The following is a 12,798-nucleotide window of genomic DNA, read 5'->3' as shown; positions in this document are numbered from 1 at the left end:
GTAACTTATCTTTAAATAAATATGATACTAAAATTGATTCAAACTTTGTATATTATTAATTATTTCTTAATAAAATTAAAGTATATTATATATATATATATATATTATTTTTAAAATTATACGAAACAAAATTATTAACATTTTAATAATAATGAAATAATTTTAAAATAATAATAATACTATTTTCAAACTGATATGTATTTTTATAATAAAAAATGCCAAGGGAAAATTACAAACTTATATAATTGGATGTTGACATTGATAGGCAATAAAATACATTTATATATCACACGACAAAAAGTCAAAATGTTGACTTGGAAACACCCTTATCCGTTATTGATCATACCATGACCTTATTTAGTAGGTACTTAGTTAGAAGAACCTCATTTTGACTAGGAAGGAATAAGAAAGGTGGTGTTGAATTTGAGGACAGCATAGGGTGCGGAGATGGATTCCGTGGTAACAACGGCATAGCCGCGAGCAAATCTGAATTTGCCCGTTCCGCCAACCACCGCATACTCACACTGCGGCTGATCGAACCTATCGGTTCCCTGGATCTCCAGAGTGCTGCCGCTGTACTCCATATTCTCAAAGATGAGCGTGAAGACCATTGAGAAGTCAAGTCCAGTAACCAGATTTGTATTCACGTACGTCCCTTGAGCTCGGCCCACAATATTGTCAGAGCCGGAGTTTGGTCCTTTGGTTATGACATCGCTGGTAACTACCAGGGTTCCAAACTTGCCCGCGTCTGAAGAAGAACCATTTAATCCCGCCACTGGAAACGACGTCACATTCTGTCCGCTCAGATTATCGTGCAAGTAGAATATCATATTCATCTCACTTTCACCCGCAGCAGGCTGCAGGGAGACGATGACGATGATGGCCATGACTGGAAACAAAAGCACTGAAGCCATGGAACAGGAATGGGAGAACTTACAAATATATAGATGGGGGAGTTTGCGAGATAGTATTGCAGCGCTGATGAATAAATAGGCGCCACCATCCATAAACGACATAGCTTCCAGATCCTAAACCCAACTGGCTTTTGAGATTTTAGTATTGAGCTATTCACAAGATGCTTTTGTTTGTTGTTTTCATAACGACATTCATTATTAAACCTCCAAAGTGTTTGCATTTTCAAAGGCCAGCTACAGTCATTTTTATGGTTGATCGACAAGATGAGTGTCAAGAGAGGTTAGAATTTCAAGTGATTAATTTTGATATCATATGGGGTGAGCAAGGAGGGACTTAGGAGGGGTTGAGGGAGGCATGTCCACTATCATTTCTAACATTATAAATAACTAAACATGGGTAGTGATAATAATGTTGGGTTTATAATTTTGGAGTCTATTAGAAGGAAGAGTTTGGCATTTGAAGATATTTAGACTGTTTCTTGATTATTTGGCATATTTTTTATTGATTCAGAGTTCTTTTTGAAGATATTTAGACTGTTTCTTGATTATTTGGCATATTTTTTTATTGATTAGAGTTCTTTCAAAATGTCAGGGCTATAGCCACACTAACTTTAGTAGATAAATTATGTATTGTAATGTAAGAAATGATAATATTGGTAAATGATCATAGTAGTGTGAACATAACTCTTGTAAGAGGGCATACTATAAGGTTTTCCTACTAAAATGTTCTTCCACTAGCATTTTCTAGAATGATAGAAAGTAATATATATAAAGGTGGAAGCATTGTACAATATGCCTTGGATAATTATTGTATTAAAGATATTGTCTATTGGAGGTTGGTCCCTCAAAGACAATATAGTGAAATATAATGTATCCAAATGTGCAATATAGTGTATAGATGGTAGACTTTGAAAGTGCCAAATGCGCAACAACAAGTACAGTAAGAGCATTGTATAGATTTTATCACTTTAATTAGATAATTGATGTATAATCAAATCAATAAATTTTTAATTTTAACTCTATGATGTAGGAGCATCCGAGTGAAGAGGCGACAACCAGGAAATGTTTTTATTTTATTTTATTTTGCTGGACAGAGAGGGAAACACTTTGAGTTTCTGTTTCATTTTGTTTCATTTAAAATTAAGGTTGACTCAACCATTGTTAGCTTTTAAAATTAGGCAAGCAGATCAAGATAGGAATAGTTAGGGACTTGTTTGAAGAAACTGTTGAACAACTAAAAAGTAACTGAGGAACAATTCCTCAACTATAAAGAAGCTGCTAATAATGCATTGAAAAGGGAAAATTAGAGAGGATGGAAGGGTTGCCATCCAGAGACGAGAGAGAGCCTAGAAGTTGTAATTCACAATTATTTGAATTTCTATAATAGCAAACAATTCAAAATTTGTCATTAAGGAAGTAGATTAATTTTTATTATATTCCATGTGAATAGATGTTTTAGGCATCAAAATGAAAGAAAGATAGTGAAACCATTTATTTAAAATATATGAATAAGTATCGACAAGCATTTGTAACAGGAATCATTTCAAAATTGAGAAGCAAATAGAGGTACACCAGCATATAGATTTCTTTTCTCAACAAAATAAAACCCAGGTACTATTATATTCGGCATTTAAAAGCATTTCCTGTACTGCATTTTCATATTTTTCATTCAACAAAATTCATTGTATAAACTCTATAATCTGGAAATCGTGGAGGGTTCCAAACCCATGAAAACCAAACACATTACAGTCCACAAGCTAGGTCGAAATCAAACAGCGAGGGTGTGAACACCTCAGAGATCACATATAGACACAAAGGAACCAAAACACCAAGGGCAAAGCCGAATTATAGACAAGAGCAAGCGACGGAGCAATTGCAGACTAAACACACAACAAAGCAAGCAAGAAACTGCTACATCCATGGAAAGACCCTACCTGGGTTTCCCTAAGCCCGCGAACAGTCCCCAAGATGAAGGTGTGGAGCAGGGCTCCCCTAGAAGGGCCTGCACACCACCACAGAGTAGGGCATCGGTTAGTTTGAGCCACGAAACCAAAACAACAGTGAATAGCCAACAATAAGATGAACAAGGGTTTTTACCTAGAGGAGGATCGATTTTGTGATGGAGGATGAGAACCGAGACCCGCAACAGAGGGTTTCCACCAGTAGAAGAGCCATGGACGCGTTCTGCCTGCTCACCAAGGAGCCAGAGCATTAGCACCTAAAAAACAAGGGGTGAAATTAAAATGGGCAGGCAAAACTTACTTGAAAGTGAGTTCGCCGAGCCATCCCATGTAGCAACTAGATAGGAACCTAAATTTGCAGAGCCAAACCGTCACCAACATCAACATACAAATCAGCAAAAAAAAAGGAGAGATGAGCTTGAAGCAAATAACAGAGACAAATAGACTTGCGGGAGGAAGAAGACCTGAAACCCTCCAAAAAAAAACTAGAGTAGTGAATTGCTACAGAGAACGAGTAGAGGCACAGCATCGACAGACCACAGAGAACCAGCAAGGCACAAAAAATTACCATATGACACAAACAGGGAATGATATTACCAACTATCGCAAGAACCAGGCGAAGGCACAGAGCACCCATAGAGACAAACCAAAGCAAAGGAGAAATGAGTTCCAAACACCCTCGCGAAAGTGATAATCCAAGGTTGCAAGCCCGAGGCCAACACAGAGCAGAGGACGACATACAATAAAACCCATTAAAGTCACATACCAGAAACCCTACCACCAAAATTAACTCAGAATCAAAAGAATTAAACGGTCATAGCCACGTTTCCCTCCTCGGGATCACCATCAATTTTTGGTATCAGAGCTTATTCTTCCTTTCTCTCAGTAAAGATGGAGGTAGGAAGAAGGGGTCGAGGAAGAGCCATTAGAAGAGTAGCAGATGAAGGGCTACGAGAAGAAATTAGGAATTTAACTGCACGTTTGGTAGCAGTGGACGCAGGAAGGTGTAGAGATCTGGAAGTTTGGGGTGACAGTGAGGAGGAAAACATAGCCACGACAGATAGGTCAGATGACGAAGGACCAGAAATTAAGCTATTAAGGTAAATTTTTTGGCTAGCAGCAAGCCAAGACTGGAGCTTTCTAATTATGATGGCAGTTTGTCCACAGAGGCATTGTTAGACTCAATAAGTGTACTAGATAAATATTTTGAGTATGAAGAAATCAACGAAGACAAGAGGATCAGGTTTGCTGTCACCAAATTGAAGGGATATGTAGCTCTATGGTGGGACAGTGTACAGGCAAAATGGAGGAGATTAAACAAACCATTGATTAAAAAATGGGACAGGATTATTGCTAGAATGAAGAGCAAGTTTTTGCCTAAAGATTATCAAACTGCCCTTTATAGATAAGTACAGAACCTAAGGTAGAGAATGATGACCGTGAAGGAATATACTGAAGAATTTTATAAAGTTAACCTAAGAGCTCGTTATGTTGAAGATACCCCTGAGAAAACAACGAGGTTTGTAAATGGTCTACAGATGGAGATCCTAAATGAAATTAGTATCCTTTCCCCTAAGACCATAGAGGAAGATTATCAGAGTGCTTTGAAGGCAAAGGAAAAGATTGTTAGGAAACAAAATTCCAAAAGAGGACGTGGTTCTGGTAGAGGTCAGGGATAGAGCTTTGGTAGAGGTAGGACTGCCAATAGCAATGAAGAGGGCAGCAGTTAGAAGACTTCGGGACAGAGTGAAAGGGAAGGTAACACTAGAGGAGGAAGGTCATACCAGCGAGGAAGAGGTAATGGCAGATGCAAAGGAAATGCCTATCAGTGCTACAAGTGTCACAAGTGGGGACACAGATCCTTTAGATATCCTGAGAATGAACAAACTAGACATAAGGGAGAATATGTCACTCATCCCGATGAAGCGGAGGCACCACCACAGGAGGTGGAAAATATGCCAAAAATCGGGGAAGCCTTGGTGTTGAACAAGGTATTATTAAAACTAGCTAAGGAAGTAGCTGATCAGACACAGAGGAAAGCATTGTTCTGGATTGTATGCAAGTCACATGGGAAATGTGAAAATTAATTATAGACAGTGGAAGTATTGATAATCTGGTAGCTACTGAAATGGTGGGAAAATTGGGTTTGAAGAAGTTGAAGCACCCAACTCCATATAGGGTGTCTTGGTTACAGAAAGGTCACCAAATGCTGGTCGATGAGCAGTGTGAAGTAGAGTTTCATATTGTCAAGTACAAAGACAAGGTGACTTGCGATATCATGCTTATGGACATGTGCCATATTCTGTTGGGTAGACCATGGCAGTATGATAGGAAAGTCATCCATGACGGGGAAAAAAATTGTTACAAGTTTGTTAAAGATCGGATAAAGCATACCGTAGTGCCCAGGAAGGAAGAGGATGTTGCAGAAACTAGTGGGACAAAAGCACCACTGTTAGGCGGAAAAGAGTTTCTGCAGCAGATGGAGGATGATGAGGTGAAGTATGCAGTTGTGTGAAGGCCAAAACCAGTATTGATCCATACTGAAGTCACTGACTTACATAAGGAGATACAGGACATGCTGCAAGATTTTAGTGATATTGTGGTAGATGATCTACCAGACAAATTACCACTGAAGCAGAGCATTAGTCACCATATTGATTTTATTCCAGGGTCCAATTTGCCAAACAAGGCTGCCTACCAGATGAGTCTAAAGGATAATGAAGAAATCCCGAAGTAGGTGTAGGAGTTATTGGATAAAGGACTAATTCAGGAGAGTTTAAACCCTTGTGCAGTTTCGACTGTTTTAGCTCCCAAGAAAGGAGGTGAGTGGCAAATGTGCATGGATTCCCGAGCCATTAACAAGATTACTATCAAGTACAAGTTCCATTTACCTCAGATGGATGATATGATGGATTGTTTGAGTGGAGCAGCATACTTTTCAAAGATAGACCTGAAAAGTAGCTACCACCAAATCAGAATTCAAGAAGGTGAAGAGTGGAAGACAACTTTCAAGACTAATGAAGGCTTGTACGAATGGCTGGTTATGCCATTTGGATTGAGAAATGCCCCTAGCATGTTCATGTGGTTAATGAACGCGATGCTGAAGGAATTCATTGATAAATTTGTGATTGTATATATGGATGACATACTTATATTCAAAAAGACGAAGGAAGAGCATTTTCGACACGTGAGGTATGTATTAGAAAAATTGCAGCAGAATAAATTACTGATAAATTTCAAGAAATGTTCCTTTTTCAAGAAAGAGTTAATTTATTTGGGATTTTTGATCTCTGAGAATGAACTAAAAATGGATCCGGAAAAGGTTGCAGCCATAGTTAGCTGTTTGTCTCCCAAAAGTTTGTTTGAGGTATAGAGTTTTCATGGATTGGCGAGTTTTTATCAGAGATTTATTAAAAAATTCAGTGGGATTTGTGTACCCATGGTGGACACTATTAAGAAGGCAAATCATCCTTTCCATCGGACATAAATGGCAGAGAATAGTTGTTAGCTGCTCAAAAGGAAAATTACTGAAAAACTGATTTTGAGATTACCAAACTTTAAGAAACTTTTTCAAGTTCATTCTGATGCCAGTGGGAAAACCATTGGTGCAGTACTTAGCCAAGAGGAAAAGCCCATAGCCTATTTCAGTGAGAATCTAAGTGAAAGTAGGCAAAAGTACACGTCTTATGACAAGGAATTTTATGTAGTGGTTCAAGCGATAAAGCATTGGAGACATTATCTGTTGGCCAATGAAGTTGTCTTATTTTCAGACAACTCTCTGTTGCAGTATATTATGAAAAAGCATAAGTTGAACCATAAACATGCGAAGTGGGTGGAGTACTTGCAGAGTTTTACGTTTGTGTTGAAACACATCAGCAGTTAAGCCAACAAAGTGGCAGATGCATTAAGCAGGAGGAATTTGATCCTACAGGAAAGTACGATACAAGTATTAGGATTTGAACATCTTAAGGACTTGTATGAGGCAAATGAATATCTTAAGGAAGCTTATGAAGCTTGCCAAAATCCATTGTTGAAGGATAATAGTTCATGGCTGGACTATAATATGCAGGAAGGGTTGTTGTTCAAAGGAGGGAAATTGTGTATTCTGGAATGTTCTATGAGAGAGAACTTAATCCAAGAAAAGCATAATGGAGGTTTATCCGGGCATTTTGGCATAGACAAGACCTTAGGTTTGCCGAAGACACAACGGGGATTCGATTCCATCATGGTGGTGGTGGATCATTTCACCAAAATGGCACATTTCATTCCATGCAGGAAAACTAGTGACGCCACACATGTAGCACATTTTTACTTTACCGAGATAGTCAAATTACATGGCTTACTGAAGTCTATTGTTTCGGACTAAGATGTTAAGCTTACAAGACATTTTTGGTGAACCCTATGGAAAAAATTAGACACCAAACTAAACTTCAGATCAGCTTATCATCCGCACACCAATGGTCAAACCGAAGTGGTGAACCAAAGTCTGGGAAATCTATTGAGGAGTTTGGTTGGAGAAAATTCTCGATAGTGGGATCGTATGCTTGCACAAGCGGAATTTTCTTATAACGATTCACCCAACCGAAGCACGGGTAGCAGTCCTTTCCAAATCTTATACGGAATGCACCCACGTGGAGTACATGAGTTACGAGATTTGGGACAGTTGGGGCACAGGAGTGCTGATGGTGAAGATTTCACAAAGGCAATCAACAATCTTCATGAATAGGTGAAATTAAAATTATAAGATAGCAACCAAAAATACAAGAAGAAGGAAGATTTGAAAAGGCAGGAGGTACAATTTAACGTAGGAGACCTGGCATTAGCACACCTATGCAAGGAGAGGCTTCCTAAAGGTGAATACAACAAGTTGAAATGGAAAAAAATTGGGCCTTGCAGTATACTTCAGAAATTTTCTGCGAATGCTTATGAATTGCAGTTACCCCCAGGTATTGGAATTTCACCCATTTTCAATGTGGCGGATCTGTAACCCTACATTGCAGCAGATGAGGAAGACAATTCATAAAGATGAACATGAGACACCTAGAATGAGAATGATTTGTGGATTTAACAAATGCCCCCAGCGAAGCCTCTAGAGATTGAACAGATCCTAGATACCTAGGTGGCCAGACGGACTCGAAGGAAAGAATATTTGCAGTACCTAGTCAAGTGGAAGGGTCATCCTATTGAAGATAGTTCTTGGTTAGATGCTGGCTAGATTCAAAGTGGTGGGTATTCTATTGAAGAGCTCATGGATAGGATCCATGAGTTTAATTTACCCCAGGAGCCTGATGGAGGAGCATCTGAGTGAAGAGGCGACAACTGGGAAATGTTTTTATTTTATTTTATTTTGTTGGAAAGAGAGGGAAACACTTTGAGTTTATGTTTCATTTTGTTTCATTTGAAATTAAGACTGACTCAACCATTGTTAGTTTTTAAAATTAGGCAAGCAGATCAAGATAGGATTAGTTAGGGACATGTTTGAAGAAACTGTTGAAAAACTGAAAAGTAATTGAGGAAAAGTTCCTCAACTGTAAAGAAACTACTAATAATGTATTGAAAAGGGAAAATTGAAGAGGATGGAAGGGCTACCATCCAGAGAGGTGAGAGAGCCCAGAAGTTGTAATTCACCATTATTTGAATTTATATAATAGTAAACAATTCAAAATCTATCATTAAGGAAGTAAATTGATTTTTATTATATTCCCTGTGCATAGATGTTTCAGGCATCAAAATGAAAGCAAGACAGTGAAACCATTTATTCAAAAGATTTGAATAAGTATCGACAAGCATTTGTAATAGGAAGCATTTCAAAACCGAGAACCAAATAGAGGTACACCAGCATATAGATTTCTTTTCTCAACAAAACAAAACCGAGGTACTATTATATGCCGCATTCAAAAGCATTTCTTGTACATTGCATTTTCATATTTTTCATTCAACAAAATTCACTCTATAGAACCTATTATCTAGAAATCATGGAGGGTTACAAACCCATGAAAACCGAACACATTACAGTCCACAGGCTAGGCCAAAATCAAACAGCGAGGGCATGAACACCTCGGAGATCACATACAGACACAAAGGAACCAAAACCCCAAGGGCATAGCTATCATATAGACAAGAGCAAGCGATAGAGTAATTGCAGACTAAACACACAACAAAGAAAGAAAGAAACTGCTACAGCCAAGGAAAGACCCTACCTGTGTTTCCTTAAGCCCGTGAATAGTCCCATGGACCAAGCTATGGAGGAGCGCTCCCCTGGAAGGGCCTGCACACCACCACATAGCATGGCAGCGGTCAGTTTGAGCCACGAAACCAAAACAACAGTGAATAGCCAACTGGAAGAGGAACGAGGGTTTTTACCTGGAGGAGGATCGATTTCGTGATGGAGGATGAGAGCCGAGACCCACAATAGAGGGTTTCCACCAGCAGAAGAGCCACGGACGTGTTCTGCCTACTCACCAAGGAGCCAGAGTGTTAGCACCTCAAAAACAAGGGGTGAATTGAAATGGGAAGTAGAAGCTGACTTGAAAGCAAGTTCGCCGAGCCATCCCATGCAGCAGCTAGACAGGAACTTGAATTTGCAGAGCAGAATAGTCAGCAGACCCAACATACAAATCACCAAAAACAAAGCAGAGACGAGCTTGAAGCAAATAACATAGACAAATAGACTTGTGGAAGGAAGAAGACCTAAAAGCCTCCCAAAAAAAACTAGAGCAGTGAATTGTTATAGAGAACGAGTAGAGGCACAACATCAATAGACCACAGAGAACTAGCAAAGCACAACAAACCACCATATGGGACAAACAAGGCACGATACTTACCAACCATCACAAGAACCAGGTGAAGGCACAAAGCACCCACAGAGCCAAACCAAAGAAAAGGAGAAATGAGTTCCAAACACCCTCGACAAAAGTGATAATCCAAGGTTGCAAGCTTGAGGCCAGCACAGAGCAGAGGACGACATACAATAAAACCCATTAAAGTCGCATACCAAAAACCCTGCCACCAAACTTAACTCAGAACCGAAAGAATTAAACAGTCACATCCACGTGTCCCTCCTCGAGATCGCCACCACTCTATAACTTTAAATCACCATCAACACAACTTTTGGAAATATCTAGCATGGAATATGGGCTCCTCTCATTTAGTTCTTGGTTATCTAATTGGGATATGTTAGGATGAAATTTCACACATAAGAATGTAAAAACTGGTTTATATCAAATGATGAAATTTAGAGAGAATTTCGGTGATTGACTTGGATTGTAAAGGGGTTATATTTTCTTGTTCACCAATAAACATAAGTCACTAGCTTGTTCTAGCTAAATTACTAGGAAAATGTAAAAGGAACTTACCACAAGTGGTAATGGCACATGCTTCATGGCCTACATACCTGGGTGAAGTTCTCTGGAGACATGTTGTTAAGCTTTCCCTTGTGGCATTTATTAAATTATTGTTCTACTTGGTGAAATACTAGTAGTCATTTGCATGAATTTATTGATTCTGTCAAGTAGGAATGTGCTCATTTTTGTCAAAAGAAATACTAGGAAAATGAGTATAATGTCATGTAATTAGGAACTATTTGAACATGGGTAGTTTTCCACTTCCATATTTCAGCACTTTTCTAATTTTTTCTAGATGAACCATTCATCATCCAGTTTTGATGGTTTTTTCAGGTATATTTTTTTCATAGCTCAAATCAAAAGCTTTTGAAAGATTCATTTATTTTCTTATGGATTAGGTATTTTGGTTTAGCTTGTACTAAGATATAGACTTGTAATTGAAGTTGGGGGTGAGGAGGGGCAAGGCTGTGAAATCTTAGCCTAAGGGTTACCTTGCAAATCACCAAATCTTCTTACACCTTTATTTGTACTATTCATTTAGGATAATAATAATTTGTCCTCAAATACTAACTCAATGATTTAGATAAGATTGTTTGTAATTCTAGTCACCATATAAAGTGTTAGGATATAAAGAAAATTTCTCTATGATATAGCATCAACCATTATTATGAGGTGAGGTGGCATGATCCATTATACTATATTTTTATAACTTTAAGTAAATATAATAATAAAATGGCTTAAAACCTTTTATATTACTAATTATTTCTTAATCAAATTAAATTAATAAATATATATATATATATATATATATAAGTTAAAATGTTAAACGTTATATAAATATAAAACAAAAATCTATAGTATTGTTAATTTTTTGTTATTATAATAATAATAATAATTTATTATTAGTATTATTATTTTAAAAGTGATATTTAGTTTTATAATAGAAAATATTAAGGAAAATATGCAAATCTAATCATTGGATGTTGATAGTGATACAAAATTAGATATATTTTTATATGATACTTTAATAAAAGTCAGAATGTCAAAACTGGTTGCCCAAATCACCAATTTTAAAGAACATTTTAATGATTCACTTGGATTGTAAAGTGGTGATATTGCATGTAAAACCAACCAACATAAGCTATTAGCTTGTTCTAATTAAATTACTCAGAAAATAAGTTAATGTCATGTAATTAGGAAATATTTAAACATTGGTAACTGTACATTTTCATATTTCAACACTTTTCCAACTCATTGTACACGAATTATTCATCATCCAATTTTGATGGGTTTTTTAGATAGAATTTTCATCATACTTCAGATTAAAATCTTTTAAAAGATTCATTTTGTTTTCTTATGCATTATGTTTTTTTGGTTTGGTTCATACTAAGGTATCAATTTGTAATTGAAGTTGGGAGTGAGGAGGGGTGGGGATTGTAAAATGTTAGCTTGAGTGTTATATTTCAAATCACTAAATATTCTTGTCACCTTTATTTATACTATTTATTTAATATAATAATAATTTTTCCTAAAGTAATAACTCAATGATTCACATAAGATTCTTTGTAATTCTGGTCACCATGAAAACAAATGTTTAGAATAATCAAATTTCTCTATAAAGTAGCATCAACCATTATTATGAGATGGCATGATCTATAACACCATATATTTGTAATACTATATATTTGTAACTTAACCTTGACTCAATATGATATTAAAATGGCTTAAAACTTTTATATTATTAATTAATTTTTAATAAAGTTAAATTAATAAGTATATAAAATTTAAAATATTAAATATTAAAAAAAACAAAATATACATCTTTATTTTTAAAATTATACAAAACAAAAATATATAATATTGTTAATTTATTGATATAATTATAATGAATATTTTAAAAGTGATATTTCTTTTTATAATAAAAAATGCCAATGGAAAATTACAAATCTATATCATTGGATGTTGACATTGATACATGATAAAATATATTTTTATATCACACTTTACCAAAAGTCAACATTTTGACTTGGAAACACCTTTATCCGTTATTGGTCATATCATGACCTTAGTTAGTAGGTAATTAGTTGTAAGAACCTCATTTTGACTAGGAAAGAATAAGAAAGGTGGTGTTGAATTTTAGAACATCATTAGGTGCAGAGATGGATTCTGTGGTAACAACGACATATCTGTGAGAAAATCCAAATTTTCCCATTCCCCCAATCACCATATACTCACACTGCACCTGATCGAACCTGTTGGTTCCCTAGATCTCCAGAGTGTTGTCATTGTACTCCATATTCTCAAAGATGAGTGTGATTAATTTTGATATCATAGGGGGTGAGCAAGGAAGGACGTAGGAGGGGTTGAGGGAGGCATGTCCAATATCATTTCTAATATTAATTGAGGGTGAAGTGGCTACCACTTTGAATTACTATTCAACTTGGTACTTTCTTGTATGTAGCTTGAGTTTTGTTGAGTTGGATTTTGGATTTGGAAATCTTCTTGGAGCTTGATAATGATGGTACTTGATACAATTGAGTTTAGTTATGTTAGTTTTTTTTCATCCTTTGCAAATTATTT

At 36.6% G+C, this 12,798-nt stretch overlaps 1 protein-coding gene across 1 annotated transcript; it reads right to left on the bottom strand.

The window, feature by feature from the left end:
• Positions 1 to 270: 270 nt before the first annotated feature.
• LOC149155730 (dirigent protein 11-like) lies at positions 271 to 948 on the bottom strand. Its single transcript, XM_089444869.1, has one exon. It carries the CDS (start codon positions 912 to 914, stop codon positions 393 to 395), a length of 522 nt encoding a protein of 173 aa, XP_089300995.1. The 5' UTR covers positions 915 to 948; the 3' UTR covers positions 271 to 392.
• Between the last annotated feature and the right edge of the window lie 11,850 nt (positions 949 to 12,798).

The sequence above is a fragment of the Pinus tabuliformis genome, chromosome 9, assembly GCF_031772625.1.
Source record: "Pinus tabuliformis cultivar Carrire ecotype Pingquan chromosome 9, CPIR1, whole genome shotgun sequence".
NCBI lineage: Eukaryota > Viridiplantae > Streptophyta > Pinopsida > Pinales > Pinaceae > Pinus > Pinus tabuliformis.
Note: the sequence above shows the minus strand (reverse complement) of the source record. Positions and strands in the feature narration are given on the sequence as shown.